Below are 25,203 nucleotides of genomic sequence, written 5' to 3'. Positions count from 1 at the left end.
CGCCTCGGTTTTCGAACGTTTCGGAAGTCAAACGGTCTTCCAGAACGGATTACGTTTGAGAACCAAGGTACCACTGTAATCCCTAATGGGGGGGAAAATTCCCTGACAGAAAAAAAGGTAGCCTAAGGGAGGAAGACTCTAGCTAGTCCTCGGCCCCTGCAAGTTTTCTGTTTCTTTAAAAAGAAAAAGAGCGAGACCATGTGGTTTGCTGTCATTTTGAAGTCACATAGAATTCTGCACTGATAGAATGGACTATCCTATTCCCACTTTGTAGGGACGGGGGTGGCGCTGTGGGTTAAACCACAGAGTCTAGGGCTTGCCGATCAGAAGGTCGGTGGTTCGAATCCCCACAACGGGGTGAGCTGCTGTTGCTCGGTCCCTGCTCCTGCCAACCTAGCAGTTCGAAAGCACGTCAAAGTGCAAGTAGATAAATAGGTACCGCTCAAGCAGGAAGGTAAACGGCGTTTCTGTGCGCTGCTCTGGTTTGCTAGAAGCGGCTTAGTCATGCTGGCCACACGACCCGGAAGCTGTACGCCGGCTCCCTCGGCCAGTAAAGCAAGATGAGCGCACCAACCCCAGAGTCGTCCGCAACTGGACCTAACAGTCAGGGGTCCCTTTACCTTTACCTTTACTACCCCTGGAACGTAACCCCCACGTAAGCTGCAGGCTTACTGTACAGATCCAGCATAAGTACAGCTCAAGAATTACTGTATAGTTTTTAGAAAAAGACGTTAAAGCAACAATATTCAGGAGGGAAATTCACTGATCTTTTATACTTGTGAACTGATTCCATGCAAGCTGCTTTTATCGCATATTTTCCTTACTGTAATGTTTTGTTTCCCCACCTCCAGTGATTGCTGCTGCTGCGTTTTGTTTTTCTGCACAATGTGCGTTTTTATTAAGGTAGAGCATTTATAGCTGCTAAGGATAAGGAGGAGTAATACAAAAATGTGTTAGTTAACGTGTACGTTTGTGTGCGCATGTGTGTGTTTTTATTTATAATATTTTTATTCTCCTTTTTGCCCTAAAGGCCCCCAGTTTGGCTAGCAAAATACTTTAAATCCGTAATTTAATAAAACAACACCAAAATACACAACCAGCATACCTGGCCAAACAAGAATCAGCATAGGTACAAGAAAATTAATCATATAACAATAAATAAAAGAAGTCAATGGAGAAACCCAAAAGAACAACCCCCTGCAATGCAAGGATATGCAGTTGCCCCATATGGGGATTGAACCTGCAACCTTGGCATTATCAACACCACACTCTAACCAACTGAGCTGTGCAGGTTAATATTAATAATACAGTGGTACCTCGGGTTACAGACGATTCAGGTTACGTGTTTTCGGGTTGTGCACTGCGCTGAACCCGGAAGTACCGGAACGGGTTAGTTCCGGGTTTTGGCGCTCGCGCATGCGCAGAACTACTAAATTGTGCTTTGTGCAGAAGCGCCGAATCGCAACCCACATGTGCACAGAGGTGGCGCTGCGGGTTGCGAACGTGCTTCCCGCACAGATCATGTTCGCAAACCGAGGTTCCACTGTAATAAAGATATCATAACCAAATCTTGCATGGTGATTCCTGAGATCAAGGAGCAGGTTTTTATCTGTGTTTGGGTAGAAATGGACACCATTTTGAACAAAGATGGTAGACTGATCTTTTCAAAGCTGCACTGATATATTTTCTTTTTTTTGAATTCCTGGACAATGCCAGGTAAAAGTTTGCTAGTGTGTGTGTGTGTGTGTGTGTGTGTGTGCATGTGAGTGTGTATTGTGCATATGTATAGCCAAAGGCCCAGTTTGCACACAGTGATAAATTTTGTTAATGGCCCTTCTGGGGGTCAAACAGTGTGCAAGAGCCTGTTGTCCAGTGGCTCTCACTTTGCTCCACCCATGTTGTGAGCAGAAGCAACAAACCCATAGTCCTTGGCTTGTTGTTATGCCTGAACCAGAATCACAGCGTGTTTCTCCCTAGCAAACCATGATCAGCAAACCATGGTTTCACAAGCACGGTTCGTTCAGGAGGAAAAAGCTGTGATCCTAGGCTGGGACACTGCAGCGAGCCAAGGATTCATGGATTGCTGCAAATGGAGGAGAAAAGCAGGTGTGACTGCCAAGGGCTAAGCAGCAGTTAGTCTTTGTTTTAAATCAGAGATGTGGTCCTTCCGCGAATTTTATATCTTCCCTCCAAAGCCTCTCCCATGATTCCATCTGGATGGTGCAGCCAAATTCCCTGGCCCACTGCACCATTACGGATTTGACTTCTTCCTCCTTGACCTCCCAGTCAAGGAGTAGCCTACATATTTTAGAGAGTGGTTTATATTTAATTTGGTACGCGGGTGGCACTGTGGGTTAAACCACAGAGCCTAGGGTTTGCCGATCAGAAGGTTGGCGGTTCTAATCCCCGTGACGGGGTGAGGTCCCGTTGCTCGGTCCCAACTCCTGCCAACCTAGCAGTTCAAAAGCACGTCAAAGTGCAATTAGATAAATAGGTACCGCTCCGGCAGGAAGGTAAACAGCGTTTCCGTGCTCTCGTTTGCCAGAAGCGGCTTAGTCATGCTGGCAACATGACCCAGAAGCTGTACGCCGGCTCCCTCGGCAATAAAGCGAGATGAGCGCTGCAACCCCAGAGTCGGTCACGACTGGACCTAATGGTCAGGGGTCCCTTTACCTTTACCTTTTATATTTAATTGAATCAAATCTTTTTCAAGTCTCGAAGGTTCTGTAGAAAAAATCTTTTTGGAAGGTCTCATTCAACTGGAAATATTGCATCCAGTCTGTCAGGTGATTTCGGATTTCTTCAAAAAAATTTCAGTTTTAGCCTATTGTCTTTTTCTTCCAGCAGCTCTTTTTCCTTTTTCTTTTCTGTTGATTACTTATGCTGCACAGTTTTTAAAACCAATAAAGCATATATTTATAAAAAGAAAGAAACCTGTGGTCCTTCAGTTGCTGCTGGACTTTGATTCCCATCACCCTTGATTATAAGCCACTGTTAGCTGGGGCTGATGGGAGATGGAATCCAAAAGCATCTAGAGGACCATGAGTTTCTCTCTGTGCTTTAAATGAAAGCTCAGGCTCTTGAGAATATACAACAGCTTTCCAATTCAGCATTTGCTCCTAAGATGCAAACTCTGTGACGTAACTGCATGCACACAGATTACTGAACATGCTGCCAGTTTGGAAACCAGCTCTTCAGAACATTGGGGATGATGCCAAACGGTTGAAACACGAGAGGATTTCAGAAAACCGCTTGACAAAGGGATCTCGAGGGACAGCAATCATGCCTCCTAATTTCTCACCCTTCCTCCCAGACAAAAAGGAACTGCTTTGAAGATTGACTTCATTCTTCACCCAAGCTACTAGGACTTGGAAAGCTCTCGCAACAGCTGCTGCTCTCGAAGAGCCAACTCATGGCGCCATAGATCACACTGAGATCCTCGGGAGCAGAAGACTATTTATGCTAGCCTCTTAATTGAGCGTTCCTCTGCCAGCCAAGACATTCCGTGCTCCGCCACGCAAATAATGTAAGCTAATTTGCAGCTAAGGGCTGCCGTTGGAAACATACTTTATAAATATCTTCCTCAGCTGAGAAAGCGGAGCCTGGCAGAAGGCAAGTGTTGAAATGGTGTGAGGAAATGCACATTGGGCATTGAATACAAACACCCTCTTTCATCGGAGAACGGGAGGTTGACTCTGGCCTATGACTTGACTGTGTGCCTTGGAGAACCTGTCTAATAGGTATTCTCATCCCCAATAGAAGACACAGCAGGGTGTACTTAACCCACAGCAGTGGGTTAAGACAAGAATGGCCCAACTTATGTATTTAGACCATGAGACTCAAAATATTAGGGTCGTGGGTTGGAGCCCCACGTTGGGTGAAAGATTCCTACATTGCAGGGGGGTTGGACTAGATGACCCTCGTGGTCTCTTCCAATTGTACAATTCTATGATCTAAGCGAGGGATTCCTCACTAAGCGAGGGATGCCTCACTTATGTGGACCTGGCACTGTTACATGTGCCACATACCATATTTTTCGCTCCATAAGACGCACCTGACCATAAGACACACCTGGTTTTTAGAGGAATACAAGAAAAAAAATTACAGTGGTACCTCGGGTTAAGTACTTAATTCGTTCCGGAGGTCCGTTCTTAACCTGAAACTGTTCTTAACCTGAAGCACCACTTTAGCTAATGGGGCCTCCTGCTGCCGCCGCTGCACCGCCGCTGCACAATTTCTGTGCTCATCCTGAAGCAAAGTTCTTAATCTGAGGTACTATTTCTGGGTTAGCGGAGTCTGTAACCTGAAGCGTATGTAACCTGAAGCGTATGTAACCCGAGGTACCACTGTATTCTGAATCAAATGTTGTACTAAACTATTTAATAAACTACCAGTGTATCAGAATAATATTTCAACCATGTAACGTGAACAGCAGTCAACAGTGGCATTAAGATCCATCATCACTGTCATTAACAAATGAAGAGAGACTTTATCCCCTAGTAAGGGGGGCCGGCAATGGAAACATATGAGCTTCCCACATTAAGTCCCTTAGATCCAAGGACTGTATGGTTTGGCCCTACACAATTATTTTAACAAAGCAAAAATAAGTGGGACTTTCTTCCTTGTTCATTGCAGAGAGCTCTGGGGGCTTTCATGTGAGGGAGGAATGAGGGAGAAATCTGATTCAATTCCCATTTAAAGTCGAACCTACCTAATTCATACCTTTGTACACAACACAAGGATCAAACCACAGCCGCCCTTCAAATTTCACTTCTGCAAAGGAAGGCACTACTGCCTCGGCAAGACCAGTGGCGGAGGGAGGGTCTTGCGTGGCAGCATGTCGCCTGTGGGGACGTGGGACATCGCCCACGCCAGCGTCATCCAAAGGGGGTGGTGTGTGCCCACCCGCCCATCCCAATGGGGCAGCCAAGCATGGGGGCCGAGGGATTACACGGCTCCTGCTGTGCTTGCTTTACACCTGTGTAAGCCATGGAAGTGGAGCCATGGCTCCCATCCGTCCCTCCTCCATGTACAGACATTTCCCCTTACTTTTTAGGAGGAAAAAGTGTGTCTTATGGGGCGAAAAATATGGTGATATGTGTTCCACATCTGTAAGAAATTGATCTTTTAATGTAGAAGCACCCACACTTCCTGCCTACTGACCTCAGGCAGGCAACTTCGCTGTATATACTCTTTTCGGGCCTTCTAAAAAAGACACCAGACACGTAGAATGTTGATGTGTTTTAATCTGCTTTCTAGCTTCTTGTTGATTTTAATTTTTTAATATTTAAAATCATTCTTTTTAAGAGATTCTTTTTTATTTATTGTTTTATTCTTTTTGTAAAGCACTTTGAGGCTTTATTACAAGCAGTATATACATATAGGGGAATAATTAAATAAATGTTCTCCCCAATTTTAAGTTCAGTTTTCCCTACTTCTGCACAGTTTGTAATTAAAAATGAAATAAAATCACAAAACTTTGTACAACTTTTTGTGTGATTCTCTTAATGTATGCAAATTTTGCCTATTACAGAGTTTTTGCAAGCCAGGTCCCTTAATATAATGTATTTTAGTATGTTAATTTCTCTAATGTACACATTTTTCTGTACACACTTTTCCTACTAATGCAATTTTGAACACTTTTTTAAAAAAAGTTTTTGAGAACTTCATCACAAGATTTGGAGAAGTCTGGTTTTTCCACTTTATAAAATCCATCTTCCAGTATCAGCTTTGTTTCTTCTCTCTCTTTGTGTCATGAGCCAAAATATGTGTTCTACAAGCTCAGCTGAGCTCAATCAATACTCCTGAGTAAACAGGAATGGGACTGTGCTGCACACATCACAATGCAGTACACCTTTCAAAATCACGAAGTTTCTATTAACGATTTGCTGTTTTCCATCAAATTGAAGAAGCACAGCAAACAAGAATATAAGGACCGCCTAGAATGTTGATGGACTAGATCAGGCAAGTCCAACTTCCAAGAGACTGCGATCTACTCCCACTATAAAAAAAACTGGCAGTGATCTACCCATTGGATTGACCAGAGTTGTTGAGCTTTGGCCGGGGGGGGGGGGCGAGGATGAAACAAAGTTGATGGGCTTTTGGGGGAGGAGGGTGAGACAAAATTATTGAGCTTCTTTGGGGGAGAATGAGACAAAGTTGTTGATTTTTGTGGGGGGGGGTCAGGATGAACCAGAGTTGTTGAGTTTTTGGGGGGGAGGGTCCCACGATCAACCATGATTGACCAGGGACACCCTGCGATCGACCGGTACATCGCGATTGACCTGTTGGGCATCCCTGGACTACACCACCCAAATGTGATCAGAGTAACATTCAAGGAAAGAAGATGGACCCTAACAACACATTATTTTTAGGGCTATCATCAAATTTAAGCTACAATCCTTGAAACATTGACTATGGAGTAGGTCCCATTGAACACAACTTCTGAGCAAAGAAGCACAGGACTGCACTGTTTAATCACATTGCTTTTAATCAATCGAATCTGCGTATATTCACATGCAAATAGGCAAAGCCACATGTCACATCAAGCACCCATCTTAGATGAGGCATTTCTTTCTTTATGTCAACAGCCTTGATAATTTTGGAAAGGCATGGCAAAAAAATGCATAAAACAAACGCAAGCAAAGAAAACATGAAAGTAACGTCACATCTCAGCCAGTGTTACCTTTACCCATTCCTCCCCACATTCCTTTCAAGTTTGATACCACCCTCCTTCAAATCAGCGGGGGGGGGGGGGGAGAACTACCTTAGATAGCTCCAAAGCAAGCCTGCTAAGAAGACAGTGGTCTTCTCTGCTGCCAAGATTGCTGGAGAAAGGTGTTGTTCCAGTGGGGAGCTGCACACAACTGGAAGTCTTATGTAAGCTGGCTCCATACCCCCAGAGAAGCTGGCTGGACTGCAAAATGACCCTCACCTGATTTTAGTCTGCAAGGTTGGGGAGACAGGGGTACTGCAGGGACTCTGAGGATGGTAGAAAGGTTGTACCCTCTAGGTGGGAGAAGTCTGGATACTGTCCTGGTGGTTTTTCACTGAGGAAATGAAAGCATCCCCAGAAACCTCTGCCATGCAGCTGCAAGGTCAAAGGGTCAGGGCTCACAAAAATTTCTGCACTGTATGGGGTGGCATTTGAATTTGTCTTGCAAATTTCAGCTAGTCCATAACAACTGGGGGAATGTATCTTTGCAGTTCTTTTATTTTCCTGACAACGCTAGAGGAAACCAGAGGAAAGAATGCCATGTGCAGAAAGCCTTGTCAGGTGGCGGTTCTAGGGCAAGGGGGGTTACATGCGCTTGTGGGGTGGGGAGGGGGTGTTTGCAACAGACAGCAGAGGTGACAGAAACCATGCCCAAGGAACAGGACATGGGGGGACTTGAGCTAAGACGAAGGGCCCAGATTTTTAGCAGAAGGTGACAGAGGCAGCAGCTGTTACATCACTAGTGGTTGGTACATTCGTGAGTGCCAAAAGTAGGCCCTCTCAAAGGATGGTGTGTATACAATAACAGGGAGGTATACTCTTCCAATCTTCAAGCTAGCCAAGGGAACCCTTCTTCAAAATATGGGGGAGGGTCTTTAAGAGAATAGGGAAATCTGATTTTTTGTCCCCCACCCCTCAAAAAGTTGCAAAAATATAATCTGCAGAAATGAATCGGCTGCAAAGCTTGAGGGTGGAGCTGAATGGGGAGAGCTCTGGCCCTTCACCCTGCTCTCTCCAGTGTTTTCTGACCCCCTCTTTTTTTAAAAAAAGAAAGAAACGGGGGAAAGAATATCTTACAAAACCTCCCTAAGATGCAACAGGCTGGATGGAGAGGAGGCTGCCGAACTTGAAGTGCTGGATCACAGGGAACTTCTCCAGGCATTCGGCTTTGTACATGCGAACAAGGCCTTGGTTGACCTTTGCCCATGTAGGGACAGCGCTAATGTTCCACAGCTGGTTGGAGTGCTCAGCAAATGGGCCTGTCTTCATTTCTGTAACGAACAGGATGCACTCGAGAAACATGAATTCCTTGTGGTTTTCATTCACCACCTTCTCGTCCAGGAAATGTTGAGGCTCCAGGTTTGGGTGATCTATCAGTTGTGAGCTGCCCCAGATGAAGGGCAGGAACTGGAAGTCGTCCAAGCCCCAGACTCCTCGGCTGCCGGCCGGTTCCATTCTGTAGGTCTTCTGCAGCTTCCGCATGACTTCCAAATACCTGCTGAACACTTTGAAGACAATGGCGAGCTGGTCATCCACTCGGAGAACTCCAATCTTGCAAAGGCAGCAGAGGAAGGCGACAAACGCTGCTTCGTGACCTGTCCCGTAGTCAATACGAGTAGGGTTGCCCACGGACTCCTTCAGGTACACCGCCACCTCGGAGACAGCTTCTGACAGCCCCCTCGGGACCACGGTGGCCACCAGGTTCTCAGCCCCCTGGTCCAGTTTGGTGTACCACGTCCGGAAGGCCTTGTTCCCAAAGCGGGATGGCTGCTCCACCGGTGGGATTTCATCAATCCACCTGTCAAGCGTGTCTAAGAGATCAACCAGCTTCTCAATGGGCTCAGAGACTTTGTAACTGCAGGTCAGCTTCTTGCCCTTGACACTTTCATTCAGCTTGAGAATAAAGCCCATGTAATCTGCATAAGCCTGTGAGTGTTTCCACTTCGCCATGTCAGGAACCATGTTGATTTCCTTCTTGGGGATCGTGAAACTTGGGCGGGGAGCAGGCCATGGTGCCTCCTTGGCGGATTCTAGATACCACTTGCTTTCTGCCATCTTCTTTGAGCTGCCGCCGATGTTTTTCACCTCCCACCGCCTTGTATCTTGTAGTTCTTAAAACAACTTTATGAAGGAGCAAACTTTATTAAGGACCTGCAGGTTAAACCAACAGTGAAGTCACCAGCATACTTCTCATATTTTAAGGAATTTCCCTCAAGAGAAAACAAGTAACTTTATTTTTTAAAAATATTTTTAAATAACTGATGCATGTAAGTTGTCTCAGATCAGGAGCCTACACCAAATGAAAGGCCACAATTTGTTTTTTTGGTCTAAGAGACCTCTAGGTTCCTTGTTTAAGTCCAGCTAAGTCAAGGAACTGAGCCCAAATTAGAATGTAAAATAAATGCAACTCCCCTGGCTTTATTAGTCCCTCGTTAAATAAATTATTTGCCATACCGCTTATATTTCACTGAGTTACTGTAAGATGTGTCTGATGACACAATCACCGTAAGACCGGGTGTGTGGAAGGCAATTAATTAATTAATACCCCTCCCACAACATTATTACTGTGAGTATCATTTCTTTCAAATAATTCCTACTTCTGGTTCTCTTGACTGCATTCCTAATAATTTCACGTTCAATTGTCACCATTTTTATCTTGTCGCTCATGACTACAGTGTTTGTTCTGCATTTCCTGGTCCCTAAACTTCCAGTTATTAACAGCTATCCCAAAAAATGAAAATACTGTCTTGCTTCCTCACCAGCAGCCAACAAGGCCATCTGAGCAGAAGAAAGATTCTGCAGTACAGTTTCCTTGGAGTTCCCTTTTAATAAGCAGTCTCATCCCAGGCTGTGCCTGCCCAGGAATGTAGCAAAAGCAAAACTTAATGCCTAATATTTGGGGTTTGCTAAAATACTAAACCCAGATCAATACCAGCCAGCCCCACACACCAGTTTACATCTAGCGCAAAAATTGCAACGGTAAGGTGTACTGGCTCACTTCAGTCCTATCATCTACTGATGCAAAATAATATACTGTGAATATATTTTCAAGGTCCTAAAAGCTCAATTCAAAGCATAAATAGCAAACGTACCACCTATTAAATCAGATGAACAACCTGTTAATCAAACATGATTTGCTTATCTCATTTCCCACAGCTTTGTGTGTGTTTTTAACTCCAGTGACATGAAAGGAAAAATGGGTAATCTGCTTCCATCCCACTGCAAGTGTGGAAGACATCTTCCGGGGAGATGTTTTCCTTTTACAGTGGTACCTTGGTTACCAAACTTAATCCATTCTGGAAGTCTGTTCCAAAACCAAAGCGTTCTAAAACCAAGACGTGCTTTCCCATAGAAAGTAATGCAAAATGAATTCCATACTTCCAGTTCCATACTTTTAAAAACAACCCCTAAAACAGCAATTTAGCATGAATTTTACTATCTAACGAAACCACTGATCCATTAAATGAAAGCAATAATCAATGTACTGTACTATAAAATAAAAAAGACGGTAGTGTAGATGATAAAAATTAAAATTACTTTTTTTCCCTTACGTGCATTGATGATAGTCATTGTTTGGAAGGGGGGCTTTTATCCATTTCTGCAGTCACACAGTCAATCAATCAGTAGCTGAACTGGGTTCCACACAGTCACAAAAACAAGTCACAGAAATGAAGTCAGAAGCCACAGTCACAAGCAGTCCCATAAAAGTCACAGTGGGGGGAAAACAAAAAAGCCACACAAATAAAAATGCATTTTTTTTAAAGCAAAAACAAAAGCTCCAAATATCACATCTGTGTTGTGTGGGTGCTCAGGACTCAACAGCCGACAGACTCAACAGGAAGCCTCTGATTAGCAGTGAGGGACTCAATTTACAAACGGAACACACTCAACAGGAAGTGGAACATATTCAGCTTCCAAGGCAAAGCTCACAAACCGGAACACCTGCTTCCGGGTTTGCAGCGTTCTGTTTCCAAGTTGTTCATAAACTAAGCTGTTCTAAGACCAAAGTACCACAGTACAATCTCCCAAGCATCTTAAGTGCCCTCCCTCTTTTATTTTTCCAGCTCTGCGAGCAGATCTGACTGTAACACTGACAGTACAGCAGCAGCCTTGTTGACGTTAGCAATCATGAGGGTTTTGCTTCCAGGTAGAATTATTACATGAAAAAAGGAATGCCCAACCTGCTTCCTGTAGCTTTAAAGGAGAGGGGTACATCGCTTGTGCCAAATTTTGTATGCTCTTAACAGGTGTGTCATTGGACTTGGAAGTCTTTGACAGCTTTCTTAACAGTTCCTACCTTTTTTGGGTAGCGGGAAAAGCAGGTGCTGATTATGCCCGGGAAAAGGGAGGACAGCCATTTCGAGATAAATCCCTTCATGTCTCCCTCACCCACCTCCTCTGGAATCCCATACAAAAGCAGGTTGGTCCCCCACATTAAAATTTTCAATCTCCTCTGTCAGGGAACTGCCATCAGCTCAGAGGCGCGAGGTGGAAGGGCAGTTGTGTTAGAGGGAACCTCCGAAAATCTTGCGAAGCAGTTCCTCCTCTGGCAAGGAGGAAAGCCCCACCTCCAGTGGAGAGGAGGTGGTGGGACCAGGGGATGCTAGGGAGAGACTCAACACCGACCCTGAGCAAACCGGAGAGGAGGGAAGTACCCCTTTGCCAGCACCCATTCTGCGCAGTAGGTTTCGGCGCAGGGAAGGGAGGAGAAGGTTGGGGGTCACGCGACTGTTATGCTGCGGGAGGTACAAGGACCAACCACTCCCAGATTCCGCTAGCGACTGAGACATGAACTTGCAATGCTCTTCACTGTAAATAGTTTGCACTAAGAATAAAGCCTGGAAAAGACAGGTCCGAGTCTTGCCTGTTTGCTCTCGAGCAACCACACCACCACCTGACATCCTCCTTCAGTGCTATTTTTCTAGAAGAAGAAGTGCTAGAACTCACCATGAACGTCTCCCTTGTTCTCTTTTATAACGGCAATGGTGCCAACCTGAGAGGTGCCGGAACTGAGTTCCAGCAAGTTCTGGGTGAAAAAAAAACCTGTCCTCCTCCTGCGTTTCTAAAAGTTAACGTTTCACTTTCTCTACTGAGTAATTCTGGGCTATGGTAAGATCTAAAACCAAAGAGGCAGTTGCTCAAACACTATCATTATAAATCTCCAAATCACAAAGCTTACTTTCCAAAAACTCTGTCCAACTTTCCATTAGCTCCAGTTCAAATTATTTGAGCTGCAGAGCCTGTTCGTTTCAAATGCTGAACCCTCTGTCTGAGTGCTTTTTGTCACTCTCTGTAGATATAGCATCATTCTGAAGCATCCAGACATTTTTAGGACTGTCTGGTTGTTTCCTTTTCCTAACGGTTTAAAGTTTGCAATAAGAGCCATTTCTTCGATGTGTCATGATACCACCCCTCACCTTTCTCACCTGTAAAAAAGAGAATCACATTCATAGTTACTAAAAGCTGGGCCATTTATGAATGAATGAATATTTATTTGCGTCAGCCATCGGCCATAGCAATAAAACAACAATACGATATACAAAGAATAGAAATAAAAAGTTGATTATATAAAACACAGTTTAGGGTCCTGAATCAGCAGGCCAATAATGGACCTTATTCTGATTGCCCCTGCTGAAAACCTTGCAACCGTTGCTGTCACCTGCTCATCTTGATCTGCCAAGAGAAAGGACACTGTGGCAGTAGCTGGACGACCGGGAATGGACAATAAAAGAGGGGTGATAACCTCATTCCTCAAATCTTTATAAAGAGCGCATGCCAGCAGGGCATGCGCCACTGATTTGGTACTGCCATCTCCACAGGGACATAAGCGTTTTGTGTGTGGAATCTGTTGGAATCTCAAGTACAGCCGAGGGCAATATATTCAATCTTAAGAGCATGTCTATATTTTAGAATTGCTAGGTGATGCAGAGAGGGTGCCAGAGAGCTGAAATGGGAAGGTGGAAAATACCATGGGCAAAATTTCCTAATTGTGACCAAGTTGTTCTGACGCTCGATATCATTTAGGTGCTGACAAATTAGACTGTTTGCTTTACTAAAACCCAAAGTGAGTAGCTGTTGTGGTGATAAACCACAAGAGTGAAGTTTTTGATAGACAATTTTAGTCCAGGCGCTCTTGTGAAAATCTTGCAGCACTAGGGATACTAGACCGGGGGGATTTAAGTTTAGGCGAAGCCAATAGTTAAGTGTCCTACAACTGGGGCCATCCATTTTGAGATGCGGTGCTCACCCCTCCATTCCAATCAATTTCCATTTTCAATGCAAGTTTCCACTGGCAACATTTGCTGCACCCAGACTAAGCCAAACACATTTTTTAAAAACAACCAAGAACAGCCCTAATGTTGCGGTAAAGAAGCAGCTGATGTTATAAATACTTGGTGGGCCTGTCTCAAAATACAAACATTTCTGAAGAAAAATGCCTATGCAATTAAGCTAATGGCAAGTTACATCATCTCCTTTAACCCTCTAAGTATACTTTTAGGCTGTCAAGACAGTTTTGTAAGAAAGGGAATATTAAAAGGAATCGCTTAACTGTAGCAAAACAATGTAATCGCCACTAAATTGCATATTCCAACGACCGCTACTGCTAAAGGATGGTTATATAATCCCTGGAAAAATAACTGAAACAGGGTCAGCCCGAGACATTTTGCTGCCTGAGGTAAAAAAACAAGATGGTGCCTTCGCTTCACCATTCCATCATCAGCGACTGAGTTTTGCATCAACACTGAAGATGGGACGGTATCGTCCACCACACCTGAGGGCAATAGACCAAGTCACTGTATATTTAAAGAAGTTTCATACTACAACAGTCATGCCTTCCCCCAAGGAATCCTGGGAAGTGTAGTCGAAAAGGGTGCTGAGAGTTGTTAGGAGACTAATTCCCTCACGGAACTACACTTCCAAGAGTTCCCTGGGAAAAGGCACTGATTGTTAAACCACTCTGGGAATTGTAGAGGGGAATGAAAATGCCATCAGGTGAGACACTTCTTGCTGAACTCTGGCATCATCATCATCATCAATTTATTAACTGCCTTCTAAGCAACTGTCTCAGGGCGATGTACACTAAAGATAATTAAGAGCAGTTAAAAGCAGCAAATGCATTTAAAAGTAAACAAAACAGAAAATAGAAACAAAATAGAAAATAAAAATGAAACCACAGACAACTGAAGCAACACTCTGCATTAGCACTGGGCAGCTGAGAACTGCCATTTTAATTTCCCACTGCCATAGCATCTCTCGAGAGCGTTGTGAGTAATTTTGCTATAAACCATCTACTCCTAAGGCAATCCGTCTTCCATTGGTTGGTTAGCCAGCATTCTTTAGAAAACGCTGGACCTCTGAGTCATTAAATGCCTAGAAAGACCGAACGGCTTTGAAAGCATCAATGCAAAATAAATATATTAAACGTCAGAGAGGAAGATTGAATGAACTCCGACATGGGTTTTTCAGAATGTAACTCCCAGTGTACTTGGACAGTGATCATATGCGTAGGATAATTCCAGTGAGATTTCTATGTCTGCTGGGCATGTTTTCCACATTATTTGGCACTGACCTTAGGCTCTTCCATATCATCCTATTATGGGGCATGAGGGAGTCAGACGGCATGATTCACAAACACTTCCAAGATGACACAGTTTGGGCCTTAAGCCATCTATGATTACGGCTGTGATTAAAATCCCAAGACTTTGGAAGTAAATCCATACCTAATGCAGGGCCTTCTCCCTTATGCACCTGCCTGGGGGTGCTCGCTTAATGGTGCCACACTTGTCAGAGACTCAATGCACAGCAACATGAGAGACAGGCATTCCACAGGCATCCCAACTGTGGAACCCTCTCCCACCCTCCTCAGATATGGATGGAGCAACAAGTCTTTCTGAGTACCAGCTAAAGACCTAGTTATTCGCCCAGATTTTGGGTTTGAATTTGCGCTACTGTACCTGATAGCTATTTAACAGTGCATATACTCTCACCGGGACACGGGTGGCTCTGTGGGTTAAACCACAGAGCCTAGGACTTGCCGATCAGAAGGTCGGCTGTTCAAATCCCCCGACGGGGTGAGCTCCCGTTGCTCGGCCCCTGCTCCTGCCAGCCTAGCAGTTTGAAAGCACGTCAAAGTGCAAGTAGATAAATAGGTACCACTCCGGTGGGAAGGTAAACGGCGTTTCCGTGCGCTGCTCTGGTTCGCCAGAAGCGGCTTAGTCATGCTGGCCACATGACCCGGAAGCTGTACGCCGGCTCCCTCGGCCAATAAAGTGAGATGAGCGCCGCAACCCCAGAGTCGGTTATGACTGGACCTAATGGTCAGGGGTCCCTTGACCTTTACCTGATAGCTATTTAATAGTGCCTGGTGATCCAAGTGATCACTCACCTGGTGGAAAACATGTCCAGCAGACATAGAAATCTCACTGGAATTATCCTACACATATGATCACTGTCCAAGTGATCTCTCACCTGGTTTTACTGCTTTATTGTTTGTTTGATTGTACTGTGTTTTCTCAATATTACACTCTGTAATATTAGGAAACTCCCACTCCAAAGAATTTTGTGCATGTGTTTGGGGTCACGCAGGTGGCCTCAAAGAATCTGGCTACCTGAGTGAAATTCACCGCCCAATACTGTCTGTGTGTTGTTGCAGAAGCCAGCTCTATGAGTGCTGCAAAGAGCCTTTTTCAAGAAAGATAGTTCTGGCCAACTGCATGCCTCACCTTTCTATTGCTAAGCTTGTAGTGAGGGAGCTCTCCGTGGAGCAGGGACAGCCTGTTCATTTTCTAATCTGCTTCTATAGCTCTCTAGACTTCTTCCAGAATGGAAGTATGCAGGGGACCAGAATGCAGAAATGACCATTAAAGTTGTGCAACCTCAGTCTTTTTTTAATCATTGGTTTTCAATAGCTTCTCAGCTTTTTGACTACGTACATGTGTAAAATCACAAGTTTTCATTTGGTAGCAATTCTAAGGCAACATTATGTATATTGCTCTGTGAATTGCTATTTTAGGACTAATAATGTGCCTTATTAACACTATTAAGTAGAACACATATTAAGTGAATATGGGAAAGCAAGACGTCTTCCTATGTTTTAATTGATTCATCAGGTAAACATCACAGCCCAAGTCCATAGCAATGACTTCTTTTTAAAGGTCTTGTCCACATAGCCTTTTCTCCTCTTCAATGGACACTCCAAGCAAACTTCAAAGCATTTTAAAGCTGAGCTTTGAGCTGTCATTGACTCTAATTAGACCTCTAATTAGACCCTAATCCATTTTTTCCACTGTAGTTGAGTGCAAACCAGCTTTGATCTCTGGCTTTTTGCTTATCTGTTTAAAGCACTTTTCTTTGTAGGTTCTCTGGAAATCCATAATCAGAATCTTTCTCTCTAAAAAATAGTCCAGACAGTCGTCCATGCTTACAGTTTCACCCATGCTCACTGGGCAAAACTGATGGACTGGAAAAATCAACCCAAGATTAACAAGCAAACCAGTGTCATGACCATAAGACTCCTCTACTTGGGGAAAAACCCGGAGGATCAACAAATCCACCGGAAAACAGAATTAATAACAGTAATAGCAAAATCGGTGCCGGTTTGAGATTACCATATAGTTGGAAAAAGCAGAATAATTATACGATAATAGTATCATACAATAAATAAGCACAAGAGTCAGAAGACAAAATGCCTGAAAATACAAAAATCCCAGCATACATGTCGCATATCACTGAGTATATCAAGAACTGCAATCTGCATGGAGGCAACTTTGCTAAATGCTCTATCAATGCAGGCAATAATTAGTTTCTTAGTTGTTTCCATAAATGTATACCCACCCTTCTTCCAAAAGGGAGGCCAGGGCAGATTGCAAATGTATAATACAGTAACAACAACAACAACACACTTAAAATACCCATCAATTCATTTTGAAAACTCCCTAATAAAATAAAATAAAACAGCAGTAAGTTCAGCAGAAGAATCATTGAACCTCACAACTCCTGGTGGTATATAAAAAAAGTTTTCACAGGTCACCTTAAAGTAGACAGAGCAGAGGACAACTAAACAGAAATCAGCAGGGAGTCATATAATCTAGGGTTCACTATGGAAAATCCCTTGTCAGGTGTCACTGCCTGGCTGATCTTAATGACTGGCTGCTGCAATACTGGAGATGGTGCTCCTTTGGGTCCTTGTGTCCCAGGTTGTTCAAGGCTTAACACTTTGAACCAGACCTGGAGGTTCTCAGGCAGCTAGTGAAGATTGGAGGATCAGTGTCATATGACCCCCGCCCTTGCCATCCTAGATAGCAAACTATGAAGTGGCATTCTGCACCAGCTGCAGCATCTAGACAGCCTTCAAGGGAAGCCCCACATGGAACACACTGCAGTTATCTATATGGGAGGTTAGCAGTGCATAAGTAACTGCAGTCAAGTTGTCTTAGTCCATCCAGTAAGAGCCGTAGCTTGCCAACCAGCTGGAGCTATGCATTAAAATAAGAGGTTATTTCTTAATGCTCTGAATACATTTTTTTCTGAATGAACACTGGGAGAAGGAATTGTTCCAGCAAAATATACCCCTACCTATTATCTCCTCTTTTATGGGACATGCAAAATAAATCTGTAAAAGGTTGTAATGCACAGCTGTTCCTTCATAAACTCAGCACCTTCCAGATGTTGTTGTTGGGACCCAAGTTCCCATCAGCCCCAGGAAGCATGGCCAATGGTCAAGGATGATGGGAGTTGTAGTCCAAAACATCTGGAAGGCACCAGAATGGGGAAGCCGCTGCCTTATAAGAAGACCAATTCCATAGCACTCATGCGATGGTTTTGACACTATGTATTCTGACACTGTATTTTCCAACTTGTCAGCTCTCATCTGGAGGAGCATTCAGCCGCTGTCACCTTCTGCATTTTTCGATTTATTTATTTGTTTAAGAGGTGTGTTCACTGATCTAAGAATGGAGGCTAAATGTGGGATTGGTAAGATTAACAAAATGGGGAGGTTGCAGGTTTCATAAGACTGCCACGAGAGGTTGTGAATATATGGAGCTATTTTATATTGAATCAAGCCATTGGTTCATCTGTGCTTATAAACATTATATACTCTAATTTGAAACTTGTATTCTTATGAACAGGATGCAAGGGCATATGGTTTTCCTTAGTTGTTTGTTCCCAACACCTGATTTCCAGGGTTATTCTGCCTTTAAACATTGAGCTATTGTGGCTTATAGATCACTGAGATCAAGCGGACAGGAGAAGCTTTGAGTAGGAGCCCAGGAAAGGTGTGGTGGGAGAAGTTTGTCAGGAAGGGTGGGGTCCTTCCTCCTGTCACCTGTCTCTAACCTCCATATTTCCTCCCAAAAAAGGCCAAGTCTGTCTGTCCTCAGCCTTGTCCTCACAGCTCTACAGCCTGCATGAAGGCTTTTCCACACAAGCACAAAGTGACCCTTCACTTTAACTTGCATAGTTGGAATGTCATCAACATTCTTAGGCCAACAGCTTCCCTCTGCAGGGAGAATTTTCATGAAAATTCTAGATCTAGAAAATTCTAGATTGGCCAATCCATGGCAGATGCTTCAGCACCATTTCCACAGAAACACTTAGCATATTTAAGTATAGAAAGAAGAGTACTCTCAAAAAGTTTGAAAACTTGAGCTTTCAGTAAAGATCAGGGCTTTTTTTTCCCCAGCTGGAACTCTCCATTGCCATTATACGAGAACAAGGGAGGAATTCAAGGGGAGTTCCTGCACCTCTTTTTCTTGAAAAATAACACTGGCAAATGTTATTTTGTAATGTTATGAATCTGGTGGCCTGATTACTGTGAATGGACACCACTATGATTTTTGCCTAAATCATTACTTGATTGGAGTCAGGGATTTGACAAAACAATATTAACAGTGTGACTTCAACAGATGTGGGCGTTTCCTGAATGGGTAATACACCTGCCAGAATGAGATTTCCAAAAGCTCTTCGTGGCGTGAGTCAACATATGTGTAGCAGCAGAAATAGCATATTGAACAAAGAGAATCTTGGGGTAGGGGAGTGGGAACGCTAGCTTTTACGTGGGAAAGCCAAGATTAGATCATCAGCCACTATTTCTTTTGCTAAAGGTAGTGCCACAGGATGCAAATCTCCCACCCACTCGCGGTTACCCATTCACCTTGAAGGGGAAAACATACAGGAGCTCGTATTGCACTCATGTGTTTTCCCCCACCCTGCTTAAAAGCAGCCCTAAGGAGATGTGTGATTTTAATCATGGTGAGAAGTGTGTGGTTAGATGGACACCCCTCCAACTACCACTCTCCAACTACCAGGTCTAAAACAGGGGCCGTGGCACTACTTTTAGCAAGAGAAGACAACAATGGGAGACCTAACTGAGGAATTCTTACATGTCCACACCATTCATTTAAAGCACTATGATACCACTTAAAGGTAAAGGGACCCCTGACCATTAAGTCCAGTTGCGACCGACTCTGGGGTTGCGGCGCTCATCTCGCTTTATTAGCCGAGGGCGCCAGCGTACAGCTTCCAGGTCATGTGGCCAGCATGACTAAGCCGTTTCTGGCAAACCAGAGCAGCGCATGGAAACACCGTTTACCTTCCCTCCAGAGTGGTACCTATTTATCTACTTGCACTTCGTGCTTTCAAACAGCTAGGCTGGCAGGAGCAGGGACCAAACAACGGGAGCTCACCCCGTCGCGGGGATTTGAACCGGCGACCTTCTGATCGGCAAGCCCTAGGCTCTGTGGTTTAACCCACAGTGCCACCCGCATCCCACATGATACCACTTACCCCCAATTAATTTTCAGAACTGTACTTTGCTAAGGGTGCTGAGAGGGAGTGGGAGGACTCTATCCCCTCTCACGGAGCTACGATTCTCAGAATAGTTTAACAATCCCTCTGTCTTTGCAGAGAACACAGGGAATTGTAGCTCTGCGAGGTGAATGGGGTCTCCACTGCCATTGGGAACAGACTCTTCAGGGAAGCCCACAACTCCAAGCGAACCAATCTTGTAGAGAGAGTCTTGTGAGCAAGCCGTGTCTCATCTTTAAAAGCTGAAATATACTCAGAGTCGAGAGTGGATTTCATGCTCTTTATTCAGCTCGTAGTAGTGAGGAGGAATGGAAGTTTCCCCAGAATGTCTGCTTTGTATACATTATTTACACGATGGGTCCCACGTGATTGGCTAATTCCGGGATTCTCCTGTGGGCCAATCAGGTTGCGGATTCACTTCCACCTGGAGCTGGATTGGGTGGCTCCTGTGGACCAATCAGACTGCTGTATTCTGGGTCCTATTGTTCTAGGACCAATCAGACTGCTGCATTCTGAATCTTATTCTTCTAGGACCAATCAGACTGCTGCATTTTGGATCCTATTCAACTCAGTACCTAACAAAAGCTGGTGGGAGAGGTGGGTTTGTTGAGGCTTCTTTGCCCCATCACCTGGTCTCAGACTCCTTAAGTTGTTCTTGAACTCTTTAAGTGGCACCTTTGGGGATTTGCACCTGTATCGCTGGAAGCCTTGGAAAAAAGCTTTCTTTCTTACATGCATACCAGAGCCTCTGGCATCATGCTTCGGACAACTGCCAGGACCAAAGTGGCATCATTTGCTCCTCCTGGCCACCACCATTGTCTGGGGCAGAGAGAAATGAGGGCAAGCGATGGGAGAAAGGAGAGGCAAGTCAGGGGGGCTGCTCTTGTCACCTGCCCCTTGCCTCCGCCCAGCTACATCAGCCCTTGAACGCAACCCTTGTTCACAGCAAACCTCCCCTTTCCTTGCACCACAGCCTTAATCCAAATCCCACCTCCGTGGCTGCTTTAGCAAGCGGGAAGAAGAAACGGAGAGTTTGACTCATTCAACTCCCACATAACATCTTGTTCGGTCCAGAGAAAGGGAGTTGCACTTTCCTAGCTGGAATTGGAGTGCATCTTTGAGGGAGGGGTGGACAAGTAACACCCTGGGGGTCTTGCAGAAGTGCAAGCTGTTTTGTCTCCGCTTACGTACTGAGACTCCAAAAGCAAATAGAATAGGAGCCAGAAGTCTTCACTCCCCTCTCATGCAAAGGAAACAAAGGGTGTTGTCCTATACAACAGGAGCGGGGAAACTTTTCAATTCCAAGAGTTGCATTAGTTTCTGGGCTATCTTCTGGGGGCCAAATTGGGTGCGGCCAGGGGTAAAAAGCAGGCAGAGCAATAAATACACTCTAGTTCCTACACCTTGCCTACATCACCTTGCCAACAAAGGTCCGTATAGTTAAAGCCATGGTTTTCCCAGTAGTGATGTATGGAAGTGAGAGCTGGACCATAAAGAAGGCTGATCGCCAAAGAATTGATGCTTTTGAATTATGGTGCTGGAGGAGACTCTTGAGAGTCCCATGGACTGCAAGAAGATCAAACCTCTCCATTCTGAAGGAAATCAGCCCTGAGTGCTCACTGGAAGGACAGATCCTGGAGCTGAGACTCCAATACTTTGGCCACCTCATGAGAAGAGAAGACTCCCTGGAAAAGACCCTGATGTTGGGAAAGATGGGGGGCACAAGGAGAAGGGGATGACAGAGGACGAGATGGTTGGATAGTGTTCTCGAAGCTACTAGCATGAGTTTTACCAAACTGCGGGAGGCAGTGGAAGACAGGAGTGCCTGGTGTGCTCTGGTCCATGGGGTCACGAAGAGTTGGACACGACTAAACGACTAAACAACAACATCTCGACGGGAATGCTGTTCCACGGAACAGGAGCAGGCACACTGAAAGCCCCGCTCCGAGTAAATTTGGGTGGTTGGGATTAATTCACCTTCAACCAATCCTGGAGGGAGGAGCAAGAAGGAAGGAACAGTCAACTCTGCTGGTTTCAATGCATCACCCCCTCTCTCCCTCTACCATTAGGCAGAGTGAAATGGCTGCCTCAGGCTGTTAAATCTGAGTGTCATGAAAAGACCACCAATTAGTCTTTATTATTTGGCCACCTCATGAGAAGAGAAGACTCCCTGGAAAAGACCCTGATGCTGGGAAAGATTGAGGGCACAAGGAGAAGGGGACGACAGAGGACGAGATGGATGGATAGTGTTCTCGAAGCTACAAACATGAGTCTGACCAAACTGCAGGAGGCAGTGGAAGACAGGAGGGCCTGGCGTGCTCTGGTTCATGGGGTCACGAAGAGTCGGACACGACTAAACGACAACAGTTCCTACACACTTGCCACTCCTATGTCTACCCTCCATCCAGGCAAGCGATGGGCACCATCAAAGGCACATTTCTGCCAGGTAAAAACACTCAGGGAGCACAGCTACAACTCCCAGAGTGTTTTACCAATCAATCCTTCACCCCAGGGAACTCTGGGAATTGTAGTTTGGTGATGGGGAATACGGGCCTTCCTCCTAATGACTCTCAGCACCCTTAAACTACACTTCCCAAGATTCTTTCGGGGATCCAGAGTGGCATGCTACTGCTTTAAATGTATAGTTTGGACAGGGAGTCTTGTTTTCTCAAACTATCTTTGCAGCCTTCCATTGTAAATTGGCATGAGCCAACACGCTTACAACAAAGTTTAGTCGAATAGACACAAGGTTGTTGTTGTTTTTCCAATGCCCCACGGCAAAGGGCAATTTATACAGAACATTTGTCAAGTGCAGAATGCTGTCGGTAAGCAAAATGCCTTCACCCACTCCTAGGAGTTGGGAAAAAACCCTGCTTGTTTTTAAGGGAAAGTGCTTGTCAGATTTACCATATTTTTCGCTCTATAAGATGCACCAGACCACAAGACGCACCTAGTTTTTGGAGGAGGAAAACAAGAAAAAATATATTCTGAATCTCAGAAGCCAGAACAGCAAGAGGGATCGCTGTGCAGTGAAAGCAGCAATCCCTCTTGCTGTTCTGGCTTCTGGGATAGCTGCGCAGCCTGCATTTGCTCCATAAGACGCACACACATTTCCTCTTACTTTTTAGGAGGCAAAAAGTGAGTCTTATAGAGCAAAAAATATGGTAACCTCCTTAACCCTTGTTTACCTGGGCATTTGAAAGACACTGTCCCTGGCACTTTTAAATTATTGGCTGTGAGGGTAGTAACTGTTTTAGATATTTAAAGCATGCTTCTGTTTTCTTCTTTATTATATTGTTTAAACTTTGTGTGTGTGCAGTTGCCCTTAAGAGCTCCTTTGAGTGGAAGGGTGAGGTATCAATTAAATAACGTAATTAATAAACAATACAAAATAATGTGGCCATCGCTATTGTGAGATATAAAGCTCTTTAAAGAGACATTTCTCCTCCCCTCCCCACCCTGCATTTCTGCAATTTAATATTGGGTTTATTCAAGAGCTGATCTTTAAACCTTGCCAAATGCCATTTCAGTCCTTAACCAAAGTCTGAAATGGTGCCTCTGGGCCATGCAATAATACTGGAAGGGCTCATGGTCCTTCAAGCATGTACAGACGTTCCTTTATTCTGAAGACATGATGTCAGCAGACTACTTAGGGCTCTGTACAATTACTACTGTGGTTTCTCTCGCTGCTGCTGCTGAGCAGGCATTATGCTCAATAAATTCAGGGTCCTGTGGAACATCAGTGAGGTCAAGCTGGTATCGCCGGTGGCTGTGTCAATAACAGCCATTGTATATCTTTGCCAAGTCCTAACCACTTCCTCCAAGATGCATCTCCAAGATCCTCCCGTATCTTTCTTGGCCAGCTGCTAAAACCCTCACACATTACAATCTGGTTCTCCCTCTTAAGAACGTAAGAACAGCCTTGCCGCTTCAGCCCAGTAGCCCATCTATTTCAGCCCCTTGTTCTCACAGTGACTAACAAGATTCCTACTGGAAGCTCCAAAGCAGTGCAACAGCATTTTCTGCACTTGTGATTCTAAGCAACAGGCATTCAAAGGAATCTTTCCTCCAACAGTGGGAGGAGAGCACTTTTTCTGCACCCTACAATCTTCCAGCCAGATGTTGTAGAAAGATGGTATTTGGGTGTGGAGGCAGCTGGCTTGCCTGGAAGGTCAGTATGGTGTGAGTCGTGCTTTTCCCCCCAAGAAAAATACCGTATTTTTTGCTCTATAAGACTCACTTTTTCCCTCCTAAAAAGTAAGGGGAAATGTGTGTGCGTCTTATGGAGCGAATGCAGGCTGTGCAGCTATCCCAGAAGCCAGAACAGCAAGAGGGATTGCTGCTTTCACTGTGCAGCGATCCCTCTTGCTGTTCTGGCTTCTGAGATTCAGAATATTTTTTTTCTTGTTTTCCTCCTCCAAAAACTAGGTGCATCTTGTGGTCTGGTGCGTGTTATAGAGCGAAAAATACGGTATGTCTAAAAAGTATCTCATAAGCCAGAACGACAAGAGGGATCACTGTGCAGCGGAAGCAGCGATCCCTCTTGCTGTTCTGGCTTCTGGGATAGCTGCACAGCCTGCATTCGCTCCATAAGACGCACACACATTTCCCCTTACTTTCTAGGAGGTAAAAAATGTGAGTCTTATAGAGCAAAAAATACGGTACATCATTTCACGACACAGTAATTCAGTTTTACTAGCAAACTGGAGGTTAAACTACAGTGGTACCTCAGGTTAAGTACTTAATTCGTTCCGGAGGTCCCTACTTAACCTGAAACTGTACTTAACCTGAAGCACCACTTTAGCTAATGGGGCCTCTTGCTGCCGCCGCGCCGCCGGAGCAAGATTTCTGTTCTCATCCTGAAGCACTATTTCTGGGTTAGCAGAGTCTGTAACCTGAAGTGTATGTAACCTGAAGCGTATGTAACCTGAGGTACCACTGTAACCCCTTTCCAGTCTCAGCATCATGCCCCCTCCTGTTGCAGGGGTCCTCGAGGGAGCAAACTTTGTCAGGACACCAAAGGTGATCCAGTATTTGTTGATTCCTGCCTAGAATTTGAGACCAGAGAGACATGGATTCAGATCTCTGTTCAGCTATGAGGCTCTCATCATGTGACCTTGGGTTAGTCAGGGATATGGAATTCATGGTTACACTTCAACTCCCATGAAGCCTAACTGGACTTCCAATAACCTTCAGCCTTTACCATTGGCCATGGTGGCTCAGGCGGATGGAAGATGGAGTCCAACGACCTCTGCAGGGCCACAGGTTTCTCCTCCCTGCTCTAAGTCTTACCTACCTCACAGGGTTACCCGGAAACTACAACTAATCCAGAATCCGGCAGCTAGACTGGTGACTGGGAGCGGCCACCGAGACCACATAACACTGGTCTTGAAAGACCTACATTGACTCCCAGTACATTTCCGGGCACAATCGTTCTGCCTGGACACTGAGGTCCAGCGCCGAGGGCCTTCTGGCAGTTCTCTCGCTGCAAGAAGCCATGTTACAGGGAACCAGGCAGAGGGTCTTCTCGGTAGTGGCACCCACCCTGTGGAACGTCCTCCAACCAGATGTCAAGGAAATAAACAACTATCTGACTTTTAGAAGACATCTGAAGGCAGACCTGTTTAGGGAAGCTTTTAATGTTTGATGGTCTATTGTATTTCAATATTTTGTTGGAAGCC

The 25,203-nt window shown here is 44.9% G+C and overlaps 2 protein-coding genes across 4 annotated transcripts in view; both read right to left on the bottom strand.

Annotated features, from left to right (window-relative positions):
* ZDHHC8 (zDHHC palmitoyltransferase 8) overlaps positions 1 to 25,203 on the bottom strand; it is a 142,035-nt gene that overhangs the window by 85,950 nt on the left and 30,882 nt on the right. The window lies entirely within an intron of this gene.
* Positions 6,473 to 25,203, bottom strand: part of LOC310751264 (serine/threonine-protein phosphatase 2A activator-like) — a 49,612-nt gene continuing 30,881 nt past the window's right edge. For 2 of the 3 annotated variants that reach the window (XM_083590539.1, XM_083590541.1), the window contains exon 2: positions 6,473 to 8,866. In XM_083590539.1, coding sequence (XP_083446665.1) covers positions 7,802 to 8,770 — 969 coding nt within the window. In that variant the 5' untranslated portion in view covers positions 8,771 to 8,866 and the 3' untranslated portion in view covers positions 6,473 to 7,801. Of the gene's footprint in view, positions 8,867 to 10,266; positions 10,578 to 25,203 lie in introns of those variants that run through there. The other variant, XM_083590540.1, reaches the window with a different exon arrangement.

Source organism: Podarcis filfolensis (assembly GCF_964270895.1).
Source record: "Podarcis filfolensis genome assembly, chromosome: 16".
NCBI classification, from domain to species: domain Eukaryota; kingdom Metazoa; phylum Chordata; class Lepidosauria; order Squamata; family Lacertidae; genus Podarcis; species Podarcis filfolensis.
Note: the sequence above shows the minus strand (reverse complement) of the source record. Positions and strands in the feature narration are given on the sequence as shown.